The sequence below is a fragment of the Elaeis guineensis genome, chromosome 2 (assembly GCF_000442705.2).
Source record: "Elaeis guineensis isolate ETL-2024a chromosome 2, EG11, whole genome shotgun sequence".
Lineage (NCBI taxonomy): Eukaryota > Viridiplantae > Streptophyta > Magnoliopsida > Arecales > Arecaceae > Elaeis > Elaeis guineensis.
Window position 1 is genome coordinate 116,187,295 of NC_025994.2, and position 24,357 is coordinate 116,211,651.

The 24,357-nt window shown below is 38.4% G+C and overlaps 1 protein-coding gene across 1 annotated transcript; it reads right to left on the minus strand.

Annotated features, from left to right (window-relative positions):
- Window positions 1–4,974: 4,974 nt before the first annotated feature.
- Window positions 4,975–14,164, minus strand: LOC105041950 (protein unc-13 homolog). Its single transcript, XM_073252909.1, is given in 15 exon segments — window positions 4,975–5,850; window positions 5,853–6,044; window positions 6,047–6,226; window positions 6,229–6,378; window positions 6,381–6,497; window positions 6,586–6,775; window positions 9,924–10,153; window positions 10,156–10,378; window positions 11,210–11,484; window positions 11,487–11,654; window positions 11,657–11,695; window positions 11,698–12,067; window positions 13,322–13,413; window positions 13,416–13,472; window positions 13,475–14,164. Coding segments are annotated over 15 exon segments (2,934 nt in total). The 5' UTR covers window positions 13,854–14,164; the 3' UTR covers window positions 4,975–5,578.
- Window positions 14,165–24,357: the final 10,193 nt, after the last annotated feature.

The following is a 24,357-nucleotide window of genomic DNA, read 5'->3' on the forward strand; positions in this document are numbered from 1 at the left end:
AATCTGAAACAATATTAACGAACTTCTCATGTAAGTATCATCATCATCGGACCTATGCCTATGATCCAATGTTGTAACCCTCGTTACCTGTCTTGCAGTCTACCAGCCCAACCCCATCACCACGGCAAGGGCCTTTGATTTCCCCTCGTCTCCAAGCATCCGTCCACGGCTTCCTCCACAGAATTCCCGTACCAAGTCGATCATGGCTCCGATCCGGAGCCACTACCGGCCTCCAGCACCTCCTTCAGACGGTTGCAACCGCCGAGAAGCTGGTCTGGGATTTTAAGGCCGTAAGTCGACACATGGGTTCGCCAGACGACCTCTGTACCGACGCAATGGAAGGATGCTAGCTTTTCGAGAACCATCGACGCCCCGTCCCGGGACGGATCGAACCCCTGGGAACGGGCCACAAATGAAGGCGCAGCGGTGCTGAGGCCTGGTCGCCCGTTTCTTAGGTATGGATGGTATGGGACCGATGTCGAGGCATAGATGGAATCCCCTCTGGTTTCGGGCTTGCGGATGCCCGGCAGGGCCACGGTGGGGGCTCTTTTGGTGGCTTCATGAGGTGGCTATTTTGGTAGCTTGGTTTGGTGAGTTCCTGAGCCCTTTCCTGTCTTTATATAACAGTTGCTCATTTGTCATTTAGTTCCAGCACCCAAAGTTTCGAGAGAAAGCTTGCATCCGGTTTTGCGAATATGTTGTGGGCAGGATTTAATCCGCTATTGATAATAGAAATATGTGCTTTATTTTGTTTCATACTAAATTTGTTGTTGCTTCGTTTGTTTTGTGCTAATAAACTCGAAGGTTCGAGAGGGAGCTTGTGAAGTTAATTTTGCATTAATATCATGGTGGTGCCTATACCAATAATACAAAAGGATGGTTTCTTTTGTTTTATCCCAAGCTTGTTGTTAATTTGTCATTTGTTTTATGTTAATGATCTTAAAACTTCAAGAGGAAACTTGAATTTGATTTGACATTAATATTGTAGGTTCAATTTGTAGGTTTTGGAGAAGTCTTAATGTAGTTGGTTTATATCTAGTGCAGCTCCTAGTAACGGAAATGTGTAGTTCTTCTTTTCTTTTTTTTTATATCAAGCTATTTGTGGGTTTATCATTTATTTTTAATGAACGAATCTGAAGCTTTCAGAGAGAGCTTGAATTTGGTATCCATTAATGTCACAGGCATAATTTGCAAGTCTGGAAGAAAACTTAATGTGCTGACTCATATCATGTGCAGCCCAGAGTGCTAGAAGCATGTGGTTTCTATTGTTTCATACCAATCTCATTTCCAGTTTGTCGTTTATGTCATATGAATGAATCCAAAGCTGTAAAAGTGAGAGCTTGAATTCAGTTTCACATTAATATCATGAAAGCAATTTGTAGGTTTGAAAGAAGAGTTGGTGTGGTGGGTTATATCAAGGTGACCCTTGGTAATAAAAATACGTGGTTTCTTTTATTTAGTAGTAAACTTTGTTGATTTGTCGTTTGTGTTCTCTAAGTGAATTTGAAGCTTCGAGAGAGGGGTTGAATTTAATTTCACATTAATATTGTAGGTGTACATTGTAGGTTTTAGAGAATTTAGTGGTCTCATACCGACCATGGCCCCTAGTAACAGAAGTGTCTGGCTTGTTTTGTTTCATACAAGCTTATTTGCACTTTGTTGTTTATATCTTGTGAGTGAACTTGAAGCTTATAGAGAGAGCTTGAATTTGATTTCTTATTAATACTGTGGTTGCAATTTGTAGATTTGAGAGGAAATTAATGTGGTGGCCTTTTGGTGGGTGTGGCCCATGGTAATAGAATTATGTTGCTTCTATTTTGTACCAAGATTGTTGTTGTTGGTTCACTTACATCCTGTGGATGAACTGAAGCTTCGAGAGAGAGCTTGAATTTGGTTTTACAGTAAGACCGCATGTGCAATTGTAAATTTGAGAGAAGAAATAATGTGGTGGACTTGCACCAGTGTGGTTCAAGTAAAAGAAACATGTGGTTTCATTTATTTCATACCAAAGTTCATTTTCTATTTGTCATTTATGTCCTGTGAATGAACTTGAAGCTATGAGAACCTTGATTCGATTTCACATTATTGTCGTGGGTGCAAAATGTAGGATTTGAGAGAGAATTCTGTGGGGCTTATACCAATTGTGGCCCTTGTGATAGAACTGTGTGTTTTCTTTTGTTTCATACCAGGGTCATTTTTGGTTTGTCATTTATGCCGTATGAATGAACTTGAAGCATCAAGAGAGAGCTTGAATTCGTTTTCATAATAGTTTAGTGGGCCAATTTTAGGTTTCAAAGATGACCTTGTGTGGCTGCCACATGCCCAGATGTGGCACCTTGTAATTGAAATACATGTTTTTTTTTTTTGGTTCCCATGACAAGGCCATTGTTTATTGTCTATGTCCAATGAATTAACTTGAAACTTTGAGACAGTTTATATTCGGTTTCCCATTAATGTCATGGCCACAATTTGTTGGTTTAAGAGAAGATTTAGTGCAATGGGCTCATACCAAGTGCATCCTTAGTAATATAAATGCATGATTTCTTTTCTGTTTCTTACCAAACTCACTAGCAATTTTTATTACGAAGAGTTGCGATATTATATATATGTATGTATGTATATTTATAATGGTTCGTTTTCCCCTGAATCATCCAGTTCGAGGTGTGCCAAAGTGGACCAGCATGGTTGCACCCCTCAATGCTATGGTGCCCCTCTACCAACTTCACTGATAGTTTCAAAATAAATTGCAAATGAAACAAGGGGACCAAAGGGAGGAGCTTTCTTCCGCCCCTTCACCCTGGGCCCTTCTTCGGCCATCCTCCTTCCTCTTCCTCTCTCTCCCTACCTTCCTCCCCCTCTCTTCCCTTCTCTCCCTCCCTCCCCCAACTCTGCTGCGTCAATACCAGCCTAGCACAGAATTCCATGGTACCATACCAAATGGTGCTATCAGGAAACTGGTACTGGACCCAATACCAGCATAGTAATCCTCGATACTATATGAGCTTAAACTAGCAATCAGAAATAAATACAATATCTACAATGTATTCTAGCTATCCAGATATTTCCAATCCTAATTGATATTTTTCACATGGGTTTCCTTTTGTGTTACAAACAACTAGTTTTGATGATGACCATTGAATTGATGGGTAAAGGCATTTGTTGTCTTTCATTCTTCAGCATATATACATTTGAACTTTATGAAGGTGTGGGGAATTGTTATTTTCTGGCTGACATCCTCCAGTTGATTCTTTTCATGTTGTGGATTTATAGTTAAATTTTGCTGCCTTTCTAGTTCGAAGTGTATATTGTTTGCCATGTTTCTATATTTTATTTGACAGATTTTTTCCGAGGTTAATTAACCTGTAAATCACAGGAATATGCTATTCTGCAAGACTGACATTCTCTAGTCGATTGCAGTAGTACGAAACTTCAGGATATCTAGAATTAGACGATTAAAAGGAAATGCTGATATGTTGATTACCTTCTAGCTATTGATGTCTCTAAGTAATCATCCATGGGTGGGTTGTCTATGGCACCATTTTAAAAGAAAACCATAGAAAACAAACATGGGTGATGGCTGGTTGGATTGCAGACACAGATCCAAGGTTTGGAGGACTGCTGTCAAAGAAGCAATAAGAGAGAGCTTTGCAATTTTCTAATAAACAGTATCTGGGTAGAGATGGATGCCTAACGACAAAGCTGTTTGGCCAGCAGAATTTGAACAAATTTTGCAAGAAACGTAGATCATTGTCTCAGTTCTAAGGGGTGATCCTTTCTTATATATAACAAAGGCCAGTTTTAAAGCAGATTGGCTGTCTGTTCTAAAGAGAATCTTTTACTGTTACAGGAATCTCTGTATGCCATTTGTTGCGAAAGTTGATCCTAGTCAGATGGCAATTATTGAACCCTTGTGACCGTATGTTCTGTAGTCTTTGGGGTTGGGGGAAGAGAGGAACATGATATCTGTAGGTGCCCGTGTGCTCAAGTTATCTTCCATCAGATCTCTTTTTCTTGGTTTGCAAAACACAGTGGTTATCAGAACCGGGAAAGTTATCTCCAACGATGCACTGAACTCTCTCTCTCTCATGCACGCACAAACACGCATCCACCCACCCACCCACCCTCCTTGAATATATTCAAAATAATCCAAATGGAGTGTAGAACCTATATCTCATATCATTCGACCTGGAGAAATGCTTCGGGGCTGCTGTTATCCGCGACTCAGCATAATGTTACCAAGGGCTCCCGTTATTTGCACGCGATTCTCTTACCGTGGATGAGAATTCGTGCAAATTGTTGGATTTGTTGCCAACACGGAGTTAATTGATTACTTGATGTAGAGTTGCAAATCAGCAAATTTGGGCCTAGCGAACTTCCATTGTGCAGTATTTTCTTTGAGTTAGGTAGCAAGGGTTTTGAATCTGCCCAAAAGATCCTTTAATTTACCCCATGTAGTCAAGTAGCCGGTACCTTTTTTGGAGGAACAACTTAGATAGGTGGTTGATTGGTCTCAAAATATGCCCAATTCAGTAAGTAGATGACGCATGTTTAAATTTCTCGATATTGGCAATTCTGTCCAAGGTGAAAAGAGAGCGGAGGATCAGCTCTGAAGGTGTTTGTCGATCATGACAGGTGCGTTCCCCAAGCTGCAGAAACCATATTGCAACTTTCAGCTCCCCGGGAGACTGATTTACTACCAGTTGGAGACATTTTTTACCTCGCTACTCTCGTTAAGACCACACAGGAAGAAGCACACAGCACAGAGGCCGTGGGTAACCTCCAATACATCATGGAGATGATGAACTTTGCACCGCTGCCAGCCAAGAGTTCCTCAACCAGGAATAGTGAGATCAATGCAGATCAACAGAAAACTCTTGCTCAACTGTAAAACTAGGATAACAAACATTAGGGATGTCCGGAGAACACTACATCTAGCACGAACAAATGGTAGTCACAACTACAGTCCCTTCCACAGATTAAAAAATAAGAATTATATAAATGGGCACCCAATACAAACTCTAGATCTCTTGATACATAACATATACGACGCATAAGCGGCAAAAAGATATCAAGTAACTTATTCACAATAGATTTCCTTCAACTTCTCACAGGCATACAAAGTAAAGACAAAAGATTAAAAGCAGAAGAATGTAATGAAGAACCCAAAAGCTTCAACTAAACCAAAGAATGCTTCTAAATGAGGTGAGAATAGCATCTTATCCTCCGTGAGATCCTGATGCTATGAACGAACGGTGGGAATGCTATTCCACTTCGCCTCAACTCCTCAAAACCAAACGGATGCCATTTGGTAAGTCAAATTACACTGAATGAGGCTGCCTAGGGTAAATCAAGTCCTGTGATAGCAATGTGGTGTAGCAAGCATTACTCAAGGAGGCAACTCTGCTGTCCCACATTGGGATAATTATAATATGCTTCACATGACGCAATCAGATCTACCAAAGAGATTGAGTAGACTCCTATCAAGGCTGATATCGTAGATATACAGAGTACATACAAGAAAGTCATCCACACAATTACTGACCAATGTACCACAGCTGTTATGGACTCCTCCAAGAGGTCACAGCTTTTTGGGGAGGTTATAAGTTTTCTTAAGAAACCTTGTGGCAGCCTCATCATTCCTGTAGCATAAGACACGCAATATTGTATTGGCCTCAGTTGGGCTCCAATGCCCCGAAGTAGGTGGTAATGGGTACCTGGATTTGGCTGCAGAACCATATGCCTCTGCTATCATATGTTTGAACTGCTGAACAAGGCTTTCTGAATCGGTGCGAAAAAGAGGCAGCACATTTGTCACTTGGGCTGAAGCCTTCTCAACCAATTCTCTGGCAACCCATCACCATCAGCCAAGTACAAGGCTTTGAGAGACCTGAAATCATCCTCTATTATCTGAGAATCTTGGCAAGAGAAAGAACGAGATGGACCACCCGCAAGAAGCACCAGCAAAAACCCATCAAAAGAAGCTTTCATTAATGCTGTTATCACACGATTTCGCACTCTGTCATGCACAGTGGTTGATATCATCTGAGAATAGGGTCAAGTTCTTTCAGTAAAGGATCCATTCTTGAAGAAGCAGTCTCACCAACATATAAGCCATCCCACAGAACATGACTTAAATCATGGAAGATCACCTTGTATGCTGTTGCCTCACACAGTTGCTGAATCCCTTCTTGACAAGCAGCAAGAGAAATCTCAAACTTGATTTCCATCCATTAGATATATCTGCTTGGGCAGATTCAACATTTCTTAAACAAGTTTTTATTTTCTTCTCCAGATTATCCACCTCTGTTCGGATATGGTGAAGTGTATTCATACGTACACATAGCTGTGGGAAACCCAAAGAATCATCTCTATTCATTGATCGACTTGCGATCTCCTTTTCTGTAAGGGTTGTGATTTCTCTTTTTTCTTCCACAACTTTGAACCAACCTCACATCTGGTTAATGCTGGCAGTGCAGGGATAAAAGTATTTCGTGTTCCTATAAATTAAAAAGTATAATTAGCAGCAAAATATAATGACATTGACACCTCATAAAGTTATCCAGTTTCAGGTTTCTTCAAACTTACCACAGCCTGACTTTGCCTTAGATATGTAATGTTGCAGACTTCTATCCAGTCCAATCATCAAGTCTGGAAGCAAGGCTGGGTGCATTGCTATAGGCAGTTGAAAGAAGGCATCTAAGGTCTCATCAATTATTCGTAGAACTTCAATTGCAGAAGGAGCGCAACTCTCTCTATTTGCCCTTGGGTTCCAAACCTATAGAAAATGATCCAAAAAAAAACATTGGCAACTACACCTTTTTGCAGAACAGGTAACCACTTAAAAGGACATGAAGGAAACCTTCATAAGTACAATGATGCTTATGAAATGCATCATGTTATACACAGTGCACCTTTACATTCATTAAAACGTGCATGCCTGACAGTTGTTTTGGATACAAAGTTGACTTTTGGTGTCAATCTAGATGCATAGTAGAAGACCGTCCAAATTTGAAAAACAGTAGTTGATGGATATATGCATCTTATATCAATAAAGAAGACAAAGCACGTAAGATCCATAAGATGTCATTCATACCACATAATCAGTTACTTGACTAATCTGTCAACATCTATACAACATATAAGCCCAAGAGCAGAACCATGACCAAATTCTTCATAGTACTTAAGGTCAGTTAATGTTCCTTACATATGATGAGGTTTGGCGATTAGACATAGTAGCAATAATGGTCGTTTGGTACTGGAGTGCTTCCCAGAAGATTTGAAGGATTAAACAACTGCTTATAAGCAACACTAGCTTCAGAAATTCTTTGTGCACCGCAGGCGGTATAGAAAATTCGACTTAAACATACCGCTTTATTGATTGGTACACATGGTCACTGCTTTCCAACGCGCATTTAATGCCTGCAGTTTCACTTTTTTTTTGAAAATTTTGAATAACGAAAATGCCCCTACTCTTTGAAAAAAATTATGACATCTTGTGTCCATATTATGACATCCTTATGTAGAAAGTCATAATTTTGACGTAGGATGTCATAATATGCCACAGGATGTCATAATTTTTTTTCAAAAATAGGAGTATTTTCATCATTTAAAATTTTCAGTCGAAAAAACGAACTGCAGGCATTAAATGCACATTGAAAAATAATTGGACAAAAATGCTCCTTACATATTATGACATCTGCATGCAGGAAGTCATAATTTGACATAAGATGTTATAATTTTCTGGCCATATTATGACATCCTGAAGTAGGAAGTCATAATATGTCACAGGATGTCATAATTTTTTCAAGAATAGAGATATTTTCATCATACAAATTTTTAAACGAAAAAACAAACTACGGGCATTAAATGTGCGTTGGAAAGCGATGGCTCCACGTCAGATTTTCTACACCGCCCATGGTGCACAAAGAATTTCTCCACTAGCCTCAGCCATGTAGAGCAGTCAAAGTAACATAGGTGCTGATCCCACTGAGAGCCATCAAAGTAAAGATTGTACTCATTTCTTCAGAGGACCCCATGTAGACCACATATGCATATGAGTCTATTATTTTTGACTACTTGAAAATAAACATAATGCAAATATAATAATAGCAAAATAGTTATAGTAGTATTTTTCTGGATGAATGATAATAATATTAATAAGAACAATAACTGACAATTAGTACTCGTTGCTTAATGCCGAATCCCTAATAGCAATAATTTTAAAATAATAAATATTTTAACATTAATAATACCTATATCAAGCCCACCTAAAAACCATATCAAACCTAACCATTAGCTTGAACTGGCTTTACCATCTCAGGCTTGCATAAGAGTGGGCTGTATGTGTAGCTCCAAAGTGTTAAAATGGCTCACATATAGCCGTACAAATATAATACTAAGAAGGTCATTTATGTGTTTGCATATTACTAAGTGGACCACCTTTTTGGTTCATTTACAGCACAACCACATATAGCAACCTTCATATAGCAACGCAATGCGTGAGACCAAGGAAACACATGCATATTCAGGAGCACAAGCAATAGTATGCCGCACATTTTAAAACAGTGAAAGAATCTTCAACAAAACAATAACAGACGGGAGTTGATAGGTTTAACACCAGTAACTTTATAAGACAACATAAACCATGAAATGGAAACACCAGGAAATAAACAAGCAGTTAACATGCATGCATTTCTAGTGCAAATCCTGGCCAAGGCTCAGCAGACAGTGACTATGCACAAGATATGACCTATTTTACATCTAAGTTGACTCGGCTAAAGAAGGTAAGCTTTCACCATTTTGTTTCCATGAGTTGTTTCCAACCAAATGATGACAAAAGGAAAGCCAATCAACCTTCTGAGACTCAGAATTACTCTTACTTGAGTCACTAACATGATTGTAGCTCCACAGTCTGCAACAAGATCAAGAAAATCAAACAACATAGTCAAACAAACATAAGAACTAAGCAGTCTCTAACTTGACCCTAAGGAATCATTTTTAGTGAGATAAGATTCAACTATCTGATAATTTACTATAAAGAACCATAGATAGGATAGAAACCAACATCTTGGTATTTCTTATTTCAGCACTGATCTTTTGTTCTTCTTCTGAGAATGACAATGGCGGCCCCATCCTGACATCGTCGTAACGAAGAAGCAAGCTTATTGTGTTTTTACTATAAGCCAATCTTCTTTGAGGCAATTCCGTGATATTGCTAAAGGATACTGATAAAATACCTTTCTCCAGGGCCACCAAACCATACCACTTGCCATCAATTATAAAAGCAATCACAGATGCATCTTATGGTGCAATAAGAACCTTCCTGGATTACCAGGCAAAAGTGGAAACATTTCAAAAGGCCGTATGAGAAGTCATAAAAGTTGATGTTGATAGTCATATACAAGACTAAATTACCTTCATTCATTTTTCTTATTCTGACTAGCAAAATTTGAACATATCACAAATAACTGATCCACAAATAGTGTTTATTATAAAATAGTGGTTCTCTTTAAAGATAATTATGAAATAAGCTCCAGCTTATAATTTGAATTCTTCTACATTTTAATTATATAAAATCATAGATTTCTATATCATAAATAATATGAAATAAACAGCATTGCAAGGATTTTTCATGGTGTTATATTGCATACATAATGAATAACTATGAGAAGATTAGCAATTCCACAATTAGGTTTAATGGCAACATTCTGTGATGAAGTTTAAAGGCAGACACCAATCTGAACGTGTATAATTGTTGTGCTTTCCAATGTGTGGAACAAGTGAAATGTAAATTAATGATAGAGGCGGAGGATTTTAAATGCAACTAGCAGGTCAGATGATATGCAAAAAAGCTAGGCATTGAGGCATTTGCATATCTCGGTAAGTAAAAAGAAAAATTACAAACAAAGCCTATAGAATCAAACCTCTTGCTGCAAGTTCCGGTCGAACGACTCCTTCAGTCTGTCCACTCGTGTCTTTATCCAAGTTTTCACAAGATTAGCAATTGCAGATTCAGCCTCATAAGGAGGCATCTCTCGGATCAACGATTTACCACCATCATCACTATCAACAGAGTCTTCAACAGCAATATGTACCAGAGCTTTCTCTAATTTGTCTGCAGCTTTAAGCACTTGGACTGTGTCTGGTGTCAGTCCGTGACACCGGATATAAACTGCTTAAGTTCATTACCATAACATGAATGAAGGGTAGCAACAGCAACGCCTGCAGCCAGAGGATGCCACTTCTTCAATATAGGACTGAACAGTGCTTTTTCCTTGCTTGCTAGATCACCAATATCCTTTGCAAGGATGGCAAGAACAGGAGTGGGAGTACTCTGATTTTTTGATGATCGCCTGCTTGAGTCTGCTTGTTCCATTTTCTGCATCAAAACTCTGATTGACTATAACCAAATGGGTTGGCAGTGATATAGAAACATCCAATATAATCCATTTGAAGGAAAAAAAACTTCTCCAATAAAGGGTAAAAAGGCCATTTGCATGTTGCATGTGTATGTGTAGATGGACAAATATTCTTATATGTCAATCTATTCCATGCAAGAAACTGACCTGCTATTAATGTGGTATTTCTATTTCCAGAGTGGGATCCCATCTCAAACTAAAGCCATGAAACAAGTACTAGCAAATGAAAATTGGAACTATAACTCATGGAGTTAGAAGCCCTTGCACAATTCGCTTCTATCTCGATAAAGCTACTCAGAATCAATTGGCAAAAGGTCAACGATTAAGTGAGTTTCTTAAGAAAATGATAACCCCTTCTTCCTAAGCATTTCTGATAAATTTTTATTCTTTTTTTATATGATATGCCAATAAGATAAATTTTTTTTTTTTTTATGCATTAGGTTTTAGATGTATAAATTTCTTTTATTATATGAAACCAAAATACACACACACATATATGCTGCACTCAACTATTAATAAATATAAATCCCAAAATAAATAATTACCATTATTATTCATGAACTAATATCATCATCTAATCAGTATAATTCAGTTTTTATGATTGATTTCGGGTATAATAACCTTAATCTTAAACAAGATGATGACATAAGCTTTTCTTTGGCTTAAAAAAATTGACTGGCACAATTATAATCCACTCTTCTAAGAATCATGAAAGCACATGTAAATAGTAAATGACAATGACAGAGGTAAAAGGCCATTCAGAGTGTAATCTGCAGATGGAGGGGAGTTACCTGAGCAAAAGCAGTACGGAGTGAGGACCGAATGTACGTATCAATCCTGCTGCGAGCTACATCAGTTTCTTCTCTCCTCTTACGACGATACTCTTGTGAAATATCTTCCATTAGTATCTTGGCAGCTGACACTCCTAAAGAAACAATACTCTGCATAGATTCAATATTACTAGGATTGAAGGTATCATGGTAAGCAAGAAGTCTCTTCTCTGTCCACCCCATTATCGAGCTCAATGTTGAACTCAATATCTTAGAATAAGCTGAATCTTTTGTTCTTTGGCATCCTTATCAACTTCAGCTAACTGATTATCAGCTGCAAACAGTAGATCAATGTCAACTTGACCAGTTGTAACAAAACGGTGAAATAAAGACCAAGTAAAGCAAAGATTGTGATGCATCTGATTTATCCCTAGGATAGTCCAAGTCTTCTTTATCAATTCTAAACCTCATCAATTTCATCAATTATTGATCCTTCCTCGCTGTTACAAAACAAGCTTCGAGCAGCATTTGGTACAGATGGAGATTCAGTGGAAAACCATCTGCCCAATGGCATGTATCTGAAGCAGATCCATCAGAACCTTTGCATGCAAGGGCCATTACAGCACTGCGTAGAACCTGCATTGACTCTGAATTTCTTCCTGTTTCAAGTGGTCTCTCTGAAGCTCCACGTATGATTTGTCTTAACCGCTGTGCTGAAACATCTGATTTTTCTAATGGACGAAAAGGGTGTAAGAGTAATCCAGCCTCAAGAATCTTTAAGTTCCTAAGCTGCCAGCTTTCATGTTCTAGTTGATCAGGAAAGTCCGTGACCTTGAACTGCTGCAATAACTCCAGTGGCAAAACCATGGACTCCATGCGCTCCCAAGCTGTTATTTGGGGAACAGGAAAAAAAAATGCCACTGTCAAACGCAATGACTTTCTTCTTTTTCTTCTTTTTTGCAATGTAAATATCTTGAAAGCAACAAATTATTATATTACTAGCATTGATGCTTCAAGCAAGTAAATCAAAAGACAGTTATTCTAAAGGCCCCAACTTTTCCTTTAATTGTGAAACAGAAAACCAGATTCACATGATCAAATGACGATGAACAGTATTTTCGAATTACCCTGAGAAGGATCTCAGTATTTCAAAGAAACAGCAGATGAGTAGCTTCTCATGTTGCCAACCACTCCAGGATGGTGCTCTCAAGTCCTTTTCTTCTATTCCCAGGCAGTTTTGTGACATTTTGAACTCAGATTCTGGTAATTGTATATATATTAGGGCTGGATGATAGTAGCCATCCCCCACCCACCCAAAAAAAGGGGCAAGTCAAAGCATTAGAAATGATTAGGGTTAAGTTGTTGCATAATGTTTTACAGCAATTACAATAGAGCATACTTGAGTGGAACATGTTAGCATCTCAATCTGTAGACTGGTGGATAAACACCCAAAATAACACATTCTTTTAATCACAGCACTGTATAAACCATAGAAACCTCTTATAACATAACATCACAAGATCTTGTTCGCAGTTTACAAGCCCAATTACCACTCAACAGTAACTCGGCTGCAGTATATAAGATAGAAACTGAGTTAAGACTCACCATACTAATAAGGTTGGCGTGGAATCAGCATCAACACTAGGATTTCAACAAAACGGAAGATCAGTAATCAACATAAGATTAGTTTGTAGGAAAAAAGTATAGAGGAACCCACAAAAGATTTGCCCCTTCACCACCTCAGACAAGATTAGTCAAAGCCGAAAAATTAATTTAGGTCCCAAATAAGATCATGAATAAGAATTTTAAGAAAAACACCCCCCATAATGCATCATCAAATAAAATGGATATTTGGGAGTGAAGAGAATAATTATTTGGCGGCTTAAACATTTAACTGCAATGCAAAGAATTACCTATAAGTGTCCACAAAATAAAAATAACTCCACAGATTAAAATCTGGCGCAAGTTAGTTGGTAAATCTAATGAAAAATAATAACAAGGTACCATTTAATACATGATCTTCTTAAAGAATTCAGATATGGTTTCTACCGGACATCAAGCATTATGTTACATACTAACATTAGAGGAAAAAAAAAAAACACCAAAAAGAAGGGATACAACTAAACCGAAAACCCTAAAAAATTCAGAGCTGACCTGACTCGCAGCAGCCCGGAGCAGTCCCCGCCGGATCCGGGTGTCTGCTTGCTCGGAGATCCCCATCTGGACCTCATCAGCTCGCCGACGGTAGCCGGGCGCTTGGAGCCCTTGGACGGACTGCTTCCTTGCCGGGGCTCTTCTTGGAGGACTTGATCCCGAGGGCCTTCTTCATCTTACTGGCCGCCGTCGAGGTGAGAGAACGCTGGAGAGACGAAGAGGAGGACGAGGAAGCCGGCGAGGACAGCGAGCGATCGGCGGAGGGCGGTGTGCGCTCGGACTGGGAAATGAAGGTGAGCGGCTTGCCACCGGTGGAGCGGCAGGCGGCAACGAAGATCTCGTAGGCGGTCTCTCGGAGCTCCGGATCGAGGAGGGCGCAGCCCAGTTTGCCGTAGGGGGAAGGGAGATCAGCGGCGGTCATGGCGGCGGTGGACGAGAGCCGCAGGGACTGGCCGTTCGTCTCCTGCTTGGAGTCCCCTAGGGTTCCCCTGTCTCTAAAGATCCGAGCCATCTCCGCCGGTAATATGATGGCTTCGCGATTCTCTCTCTTCTCTTCTCCTCCTTACCTCAGAGAGAGAGAGAGTTGTTTTGAGGAAAAAAGATCAAGAGGAGTGGAATAAGAAGAAAAGATGGATCATGTTCTCCTGGAGGATGGTAGTGCGGTTGAGACCTGAACGAGCGCGGGGGCTATGGAAGTTTCGAGAGAGAGAGAGAGAGAGGAGAAGGAGAGAGAAACAGAGGGAGAGAGTAGGGTGGGAGATGAAAGTGAAAGAACGACAAGAACGGAGAGCTGGATGACAGCAGAACGGCATCTTGGTTGTTTCCCTTTCTTTCCCTCTATTTTCACTTTCCCGTGATTGTTACCGTAGAGTACTTGCTTTGAAATAATCAAGTCTTTGGCGCGAGTACATATAAGTTTAGATGAAATATATAAAATTAGGTCTATTTTTTTATAGATAAAAATTTAATTGAGAATCAATATTTTTTTAAATAAATATTTTAAATAATATTTAAATAAAAAATGATTTATTTATATTATTTTATATATAAAAAAATGGTTTCAAAATTCATTATTCATATTTTTTTTACATTACTATTTTTTAGATAAATTATTAAAATTTATTTATATTTTTTATAATATTTTTTTATTTTTTAAATTTAAAAAAAATAGATTTTTTAAATTTGGAGAAAGCAAATAATTGAGTTATTAGGCATTAAATGGATGTGCAGGCATTGAAAATAAAAATAAAATATTTTAAAAATAAAATTAAATATATATTTTAAAAAATAATTTAATCATTTTTTAGGTAAATAAAATTTTTATTCAATTTTATAAATAAATATTATTCATAAAAAATAATTTATCTATTTTAAAAAATATAAAAATATGGATAAGTTAGTCAATAAAAAAATTGATCGATTTTTTATAATATTTATTTATAAAAAAATAAATTTAAAAATTAATAATATAGACGCACAAAGTCGTATCCTTTGCGATTACAGTGATACTTATCTAGCTATAAGTATGGGTAATTGGTATAGGATTAGAATTTAAGCTTGTGGAATTATATGATTATGTTTTTATAATTAATCATTGTCAATTCATAACTAATAATATTATTTTTGATTGATTAATATTTTTAATTTTATAAAAAAACTGTCCAGCGAGCAAACGAGGGACATAACTTATTGGCGGCAAATTTATGATGAATTTTTATATGATAATCATCTGTTGATAATTAATTAGAATATATTTTTTATAATTTTTTATACTCAATTGTACATGCTTATTTATTAGTTCATGTCACAAAATTTCGATACCTTATGATAAAGTTTAGAAAGAATGAAGGAGTAGATACGGACCTTTTTAAGATTTTCTCCTTATCCAATTTGTTGAATTATGTTGTTGAAAGGATCTTGGATGAAGAATACCAATTTTTTGAAGGATACTCTAATGAAAATATGCTAGTATCGTTAAAATCCTTGAATGGCAAGACACATTTGGTCAATTTTGAAAGGAATATGAAAGTTGATGGATAACATTTAAGCAAGGACATGATATAGATTTTTTTTTTTTTTTTTGATGAAAAGAGAAGAATGACCCTCACTATAGCTTATTAAGATAAAAAAGGGTATTAAAAAAAATAAAAAAAGAGAAAAAAACAATATCGAATCATGATCACCATGGATCTGATCTCGATACATTATTATAAGTTTCCAAATTTAGCCAAATTTATTCTCATATGCCATGAAGAAAAACAATCCTACAAATCGTTAAATTTATCTGATTAGATTAAATTTTGATTGAAAGCCTTTTGCATCTGACCACCACCTGTCCCCTTAGAGGTGTTAAGCATGGCAAGAAGGAAATAGATAGGAGCAAACTCATGAACAAATTTTGATATCTATTGGTGCCAACAGCTTTTGTCCAAATGATCCGATAAATCAAGCCTCTAAATAATTGTCAAACAACTATAGTTCTGTTCCCTTTTCTCTTCCTGGTTTTCCATGGAAGAAGCCCAAAACATGCCTACAACCACGCAGAAAAAATCATGAACTGAATCATCAACATTAAAAATAAACCATATTCCAACAGTAGAAATGCTGATTTGGAAGTTTGAAATATGGACCCCCTTCTTATCATCGGCAAAATAAAACGTATAAAATTATCAGTGATCAAGAATTCAATATTAGCAGTTAAGATAGCGTCGGGAAGCCTGCCGATATTGAGACTTTGAAGACATGATCAGCCGTCAGCCTTGGAAACTTTCAGGGAGAATTGGTTGAGTTTTTTGCCGAGTCCTCTGCAGCACAGATCACAGTAGTGTGAAGTTGTCTATTTTCCCAAAGGAAGGTTCATGCGTGGACAAAGGGCAGATGCCCACTGATGTCAAGGGACTTGGGGAGCTCTTGGCTAAAGGTGGGCAAAAATATCAAACACTCCTGGCCCTGGCTGGCAGTGGTTGGTTATACCATTTCCTACCGGACCATCCTGATCCCCCACGCAAAAAAAAAAAAAAAAGAAAGCAGCCAAACCATGGCTGGTATTGACAACAGCAAGGAATTATGCTAAACAAATATATGAAAAGGACCCCATGGTTAAGGTGAATAAGATAATCATATTAGTCAAGTCCAGTGAAACCTGAGAAATGGGTTTCTATTTTTTTGGCTTTTTCAGCTTATCTCTTCCTTTCCGTACTCTGTATGATTGGCTTTTAATGAGCTCTACGGGCAAGATAAAGAGCCTAAAATTTATTCGCGACTGAAGCGGGACAAATTAAAGCCCAACCACATGATGCGCTGTAACCAAGAAGATGCGACTTGTGAGAGACAAGCACCCAAAATTAATGGTCCGCGAACATGCTCATATTTCTCCATGATTCTCTCTTCCATGGTTCAACCGCTCTTCTTGGGTCCAGAACTTTTTTTTTTTTTTTTCCCTTGGGTCCAGAACCCTCTTTTTTTTTTTTTTTTTGGTAAGGAGTCCAGAACTTATTTAAAAGAGAGGACGATTCTGCTCGAAACCCAGAGGAGAGCATGTGATGTTCTTCTGTTTATGATTGCATAATGATGGGCATCAGGAGGGCGCCTTCGCAGCTGACGGGCATGGAATGAATCCTAGTGTGCACTTGGCACGTGTGCGTCTTCAATTAGGCGAATATTAGGTATGTCGCATGTGATTCTACGTTCTAAGTTTAATCACCTATTTTATGGATTGATCGTGTAAGATGAGAAAGGATGACATTTTGGAGTTGGTGAAGAGGATAAATCAGAGGTGTGACGTTGAATAGGTGGGATGTATTGTACTGTACATCTTTGAATGGTGAAAGCTATTGACTTTCTATCTCCACTTGATTCCTAATCGCAAGATTGCCCTAGCCATCCTTGCCATTGTGGATTTGGTTTCTGAAAATTTCAAAAATTATGCTTGAAATTGAAAGTTTCCATTGATCTAGTTGGACATACGGAGAAAGAATTTACATGTCCAACTCAATCACTTGTTATTTTTGTAGGTTATGGTTTTATCTTTCTCACGTGTAATGATTCATTTTTTTTCATAATGTTAACCATTGGATCATATAATGACTACTTTAAAATCCATACAGATGGATAAAATAAGTATTTAAAGTATTTTGAAATCTGTGTAAAAATATGATCTAATGATCGACAAGATGAAAGAAGATCCATCATTTTTTGGCATAAAAGGTATTATTGAACTCATCTAAATAAGAATAATAAAACATTGTAGGCACAGATGATCTCTTGAATCATTTGCCTTGCCATACAGATAGATCGTGGTGGGTAATTGAGCTTAGCCATTGGACTAAAGATAAAACATAGACATATATTTAAACTAGATTTATGACTTTTTTTGTAACTTTGTGATAACGAAGTTTGTAGATGAATAGCCTTGACATTTGTTTGATTTGACTAATGCAACACGCAAGAGTGTATAAAGGTGCAATGATGCATTAGAACAAATTTAAAATGCCATCATGAGTTCATGACCTATTTGGGCATCTTTTCAATTTGACCAACCGCCATGTGCTGTGAACTCAAGAGGCTGGCTGGTAATTGTCAACACTTTTTTAGCAAAACGACATCGGCTATTGTCCCTTCAAGGTGCTTCCACATTTGGAGTCATTGTCACAGGGATGATGTTCGAGGCAAACGACGACCAAACACATAGCATTAGACTACGTGGGGTAGGATGGAAATCCGGATGGATCGGATCAAATATTGTTCAAGCTAGGTATGGGCCAATCTTATTTATCCATTAAACAGATCAAAAATTTAAATTTAAATCTTATCTATTCATTAAACATATAATCCAACCCAATGCATAACTTATTTACCAAACAAATCAAATTAGATTAAACATGTTAGACAGATTAAATAGGCTTTTAACGGATAAAATAAATTTAAACAAGTTAAGCAGGTTAGGTTAAAAAGGATAAAAATATGTTAAGTAGATTTTAAATGGACTAAATAGGTAAGATCATGATCTAACCCAATTATTAAATAGATTGAGATGGGTTAAATGAATCAAAGATCCAAACCTAAATATGTTTCGTTTAATAAACATATCCAGATGAATTGGTCAATTTATGATATAAATTATTTATGTCCAATTCAAATTTACTTAAAATTGATTGTTTGAGGATTGGATTGATGGATCGGATCGTCACTCCTAAGGTCACGACCATCATTTCATTTCTAGAGATTACAACTCGGCTGATACCAGTCATGTTGTTTTACCTTTTCTTTTTTCTCAAAAAAGGAACAACTGAAAGCAACTTAAGAAACAAACCAGCTTTTTAGATATCTTAATGAGGCATGCGGAAGCAACTAAATTAAAAAAAAGGAAGTGCTAGCTCACTATATGGGCTGTGTATTGCGCTGTCAAGAATCATGGGTACTTGGTAAAACAGACAGGGCATTCCTTGCATTATGTGCTTTTTTTTAGGCATGATACACTGGCCATGCTATGAATTATGTATCCTAATCCATTTCGGTGCTTCAATTTTCAGAATTATTACAATAAAGGTGTTATTGGAGGCAATCACGATGAATAAGCATAGCCTCAAATTGCAAGAAGTTATGATCATCATGTGTGCCTAGACAGCAGAGTTGTTATTGATGCCGGAGGTCACTTTGCATTATTTTCCTTTTTTTTTTTTTTTTTTTGCTTATTTTAGTGTATACAGGAAGCAACTTGAGAGGGAAAAAAAGAAAAGCATATGAAAAAGATAAGTTATTTAAAAAGATCAATTATCAATATATGGTTTATATAGAGAATTCATTTGGATATATATTTAATCTTATATCAACTATGCACTGAGTAAATTTTAGATACTTACATAAAAAAAGAAATCCTAATAACACCTTTTGACTAATTTTTTTATGTGTAATTCTGGATTATCATAAATGATATGAAAGCAAACTAAGCTCATATAAACTAGAGGATCTTGCAACCCTGATTCTTTGTAGTTGGTGTTATTTGTGATTGGATTTTGGATTCTTAGATTGATAAGGATGCAAGAGCTGAAAAGGCAAAAATGTGTGAAGATCGTGCATGTGTGTTTAATTTCACATTGACTATGCACTCTGTAGATTTGGAGTACATGTATAAGATTAAAAAATTTAAACAATATCTTTCTCGATTAGTCTTTTTGGATAAGATCCCAAAAAATAATAGGGGAGGTTTTTTTGTTGCAAGAAAGTCTGATTAATACATGCAAAAGGGCTATATCTGACTCATTTTTGCACCCTTAGAAAGATATTGATGCTTGGCATTTGAAATTAAACCAAACCTCCTACGGTTTTTCCTTTTCCTTTTTTTAAAAAATAAACTCCTAAAGTTTTTACTATAAAATGCTATGCGTTGTGCATTTTTAGAAGCATGATGTGTCTCATGCTGCATTTGTGGAATTACCTAAAAAATCTTTTGTACACAATCCTAACAATTTCATGTAGATGTATTATTTCAGATTTCAAAGAAGAAAAGAGGAAAGAAAAGGCCAACCTGAACTAAGCTTTGATAATTTGAGCTTGCTATTTCAAGGGGATATTAGAGTTTGTAGAGATCGATCATGCGCTTTTAAGTGCTTATGGGTTACATGGATAAGTCAAATTTTAAGGGTCTTTTTATACAAAAAGGAAGAGCAGAGCTCCACCCACTTCATTGGGGTGAGGCGTCAAGGAGAGGTGGACCTTCCGGGTTGGTCTTCAGAATATCGATACATATCAAAAGAATTATCAATCTATGGAGCCCATGTAAGAGAGGGTTTGCATCCAGCAAGAAAGAACGATTCACTTTCCTTTGCGATGTGAACCACTGGCTGCATAATGATTACTTTGAAATCTATGCAAAGGGATCGAAGAAGGTTGAAATATTTTGAGATCTATATAAAGCAGATTGAATGATTGACGTCGTAAAAAATGATTAATCATTTTTTTCATGTGAAAGATACAATCTGATCCCTACAAGAAATTGTGTTCATTAATCTAGTCAGATGATAACAACATGAAGGTACTCTAATAATTATCATTTCATGAGAATGGTATCATGATGAATTTTTCCATAATTTATCTTTAATAATTTATTTCTTAATTTGAGTACACTTTTCATTCATTAGACATCTTTACTTTTTTAAATTTAAAATTGCACTTCTAAATCCAAGCAAAATCTGACAAAATAACTAAATACATACAGTTGGGTTTGTACAAGATTACTAAAATTTGTTTTTGTGAAATCCATCAACTGAACAAATTCAGCAATCAAACATCTCAAATGAAGTAGGTGAAACTTTTACTTCTTCCATTTATCTCTCAAAACTAAAGAAGTATATATTTCAATAGTTCAGCAAACCTGCGTTCAGACGTGCGTAAGTGGAGGCTACTTTGTTTTTGCCATTTACCATTTTGTAGTGGGGTTTCCTCTGTACATTGCGATGGTTGGCTCTTTTACTTCCTTGGGTCAGCCGCTGTATCGAGGTTTCTGCCATTTGGCATTTTTTAAAATTTTTAGGGCGCTTGTCTTTTTTTTTTTTTTACATATGGATGGCCATACTATTTTGATGTGAGAGTAATATAAAAAAATCAGAGTATAAAAGATTTCACGAAACTGACAGACATTTATCCTATAATCGATCTCTTTTTTTTTTAACTATTTTTTAATCTCATGTATTTTTATTTTTAATTTAAAAAATCAAAATACAAAAGATTCCACGGCACCTACGGACATTTGTTCTCCATTCTTTATAATGTACTTTTTTATTTTTTTTAAAAAAAAGAAGAGAGAGAACATAGAGGGTGGTTGGGGGAGGGAACTTCCAACCATCAGGGACCATGTCATTTTGTTTCCTTCCAACAAGCACACTATGTAAAGCGTGACACGACGTCGCAACCGGGAGCTGTGGAGCAGCCAAGTGCGGCAGCAGGCGATGGTGTTAAAGCATGGACACGACGGAAAGCAATTGTAACGTCTCCACTGATGGTCCGTCTATGATGAGAAAAAAATAATAAAATAAAATAAAAATAATTTATTAATTTATTAACATTTATTTTATATATATATCAAAAATAATAAAAATATATTTTATATATAGTGTAGATTATAAATTATTCATAAGCTATTTTATTTTTTCTAAATTTGAAATTTTTCGTGGATCTCTTGCCATCTAGCTCCTTCTAAAATTTTTTGTCCTCCTTCCTTAGCATTTGTTCTTTTTTGTTTTGCTCTTCGCCTCCAGAACTCATTCTCTTTTATCCTTTTTCATTGTCATGACAAAGCTCAAGAGACTCTCAGAGAGCTGGGACTTCTCTTGAAATGTCCAAAACCTAGATCCTCATCCAGACTTTCAATCTATTTTGCTTTTCGTATACTGAGCTTGTTCTCTCTTCTCTCTTTTCACTATCATGAAGGAGCTCAAGATGTTCTCAGTGAATTGAGACCTCATTCGAATCATCAACACCCACTTGTACATCTGCGGTCATGACCTCTACTCTACTCTAGAGATCCGCATCATCTTTGAAGATATAATCCACCAACAATCCATCTGCAAGACCACTAATCTTATCTTCTAGCTCATTTATGAAGGCAAGAACATCGGCCGCACCATCCTCCCCTTTGGCCTCATCCTTATCTAAGCTTTCCGCCGTACCATTCCAATGAAGAAAAATCTTTCTGATGGACCAAACGAATCCAAATGATCGTTGTTGATTCAAAACAATACACTAACAGAGCAGTTATTAGAATATGATTCTAGCACTCCAACCCCAAAATGCCAAAACACACCCATGCATGTATATGCACACCAAAAAAAGAAAAAAGAAAAAAAAAAGATAGAAAGAAAAACTACCAACAATTATAACTGCCTCAGCACCACATAAGAGGGCCCATCCACTGTTACACTCGTTCTTTTTTATCCTATATATATATATATATATATATATATATATATATATATATATATTTTTTTTTTTTTTTTTTTTTTTTTTTTTTGAATAAGATGGTTCATCCAAACAGCTTTGGTGTAAATATAAGATAGGATCTCACCATCATATTAATTAAACTACTATAGGAGTTGCCTGGTGACCATTTCATAGTACATCCAATGGTAGAGTTGCCATGGTGACCATTTTATAATGTGACCATGGCACCCTGACGCACAACGCCTTCATCTGCAATGGGTCACGAATGCACCCACTGCCTCGTCGGCATCTAAAAGGAGCGGGTGAGCGGCGAGAGCGGTTTGGGGAGGTGAGCCATGGTGGGGTGAGGTCTTCTTGAGGGGTTCGGATGGGGAGGAGAGTAGATAAATCAAAGAAAATTCTAGATAAATCAGAGATTGATGCAACGGAAAAAAAAATGGGAAAGAGCGTGGAGAGAAATTACCCGAGATGGGGAGACCGGAGTGGCACGAGAGTAATAGCTTGAAGGCATTCCCGAGCTCGCGGGTCAGTTGAAAGATCCTCACAGCACAAACGGCCGGCATGCGGATCCTCCGCCCGTGGCCCTCCACCTTAGTCTGTCGGTCCTTCCTCTGTCCAATCGGCCGCCTGAGTAGTGCCCCCATGAACTCCATCGACTCTGGCTCAGGGACATTGTTGGGTGAATGTCTGATCAGGACACCACTTTCCAAGATCCTTTCAGTACCACGCGATGCAGCAGAAAGAAAGAAGAAACAAAACAAAAGAAAAACAATCAAAATACGTGGATCAGCCGCAAAAGGACTCACCTCCACGGGACATGCAAACTTCACTATGAAAAAAAAATTTTACAAGAGGAGACCTCACCCTCAACCTTTGTACACCCAATTCTCTCTCATCTGAAGTTCCCCTCACAAAAACTCTCTCTCTCTTGGAGACCCCTCTGAACCCCTGAAGAGCCTGGCGACCGCTGTCCAGGAGCCTGCTGCTCCTTCTCTCACAGCAGCCTCACGCCTCTTTCTCTCCTCTGGTTTGTACGGCGGCGAGAAAACCCAGCCACACACCCTGTTCTCTGTGTACAGGGCCTTTTATAACCTTAATCACGACTTAGATCATGATTAGGACTCCTTAATCAACCCAAATCACGTCCCAGACCGTCGGATCAAGACCGGGAGCCTCCTGGGCCGTCGGATCGCGCTCCGGTCCATGGAATAGTGCCGTGGACCGCAAAAAATGCGTGGGAAACGCCCACGCGGTCCACAGACCCCTCCGTGGACCACCCGGTCCACGGTGGATCGGGGCAAGGGGGCCAGCAGGCCGCTGGCCTGGGCCGGCCCGCGCCTGCGCGCACCCGGCTGGGCCACGCGCCCACCTGGGCCACGCGCCCGGCTGGGCCGCGGGCCCCCATCGCGCGGGCCTGGGTCGCGCGTCCCGCCCGCCACCGCCTGCGACCGCGCCGCTGCCGCCCACCACCGGTCGCCGGCGGTCCTCCGCCGCCTCGATTCTCGTGCCGACTTCAAAAGCTCGTATCTCCTCCATCCGAGCTCTGATTCAGGTGATCTTGGTCTTGTTGGACTCCGTTTTTCGCCACGAACCTCGCTGTGGGCTCAATATGGGTTGAATCTCGAGGTATCAAATCCTAACAATCTCCACCTCGATTCGATATTCGGCCTCCTCCAAACTCCGAGAGCTTCTGGATCTCCTCGCCCCCATGCCCTGGGGCAATCGCCTGCTGATCATGGATGGGCAAACATGGGAGTCGAGCCAGGCTGCTCGATCCCATCTCCGTCGTATGCTGTGCTTCTCCTGACTTGAGACCTGCTCGGGGCATCGTCCTGCGGCAATAGGAATCTCACCTTGCGACGTCGCCTCTCGTCCTCCCGAGTCTCCTGTCTCGTACCCGATCCACCTCCTGGAGCTCCACCTCGCTCTGGGCTCCGCCTAGCTCCCGAAGCTCCACCTCGCACTGGGCTCCCCGCCAGGTAATAATATCCTCTGCTCCCTTTCTTCTCCTCCAGCACAATCCTATCGCCGCGTAACACCCTCAGGATTCCTCCACCAGCTACCATCCTGTAGCCTCT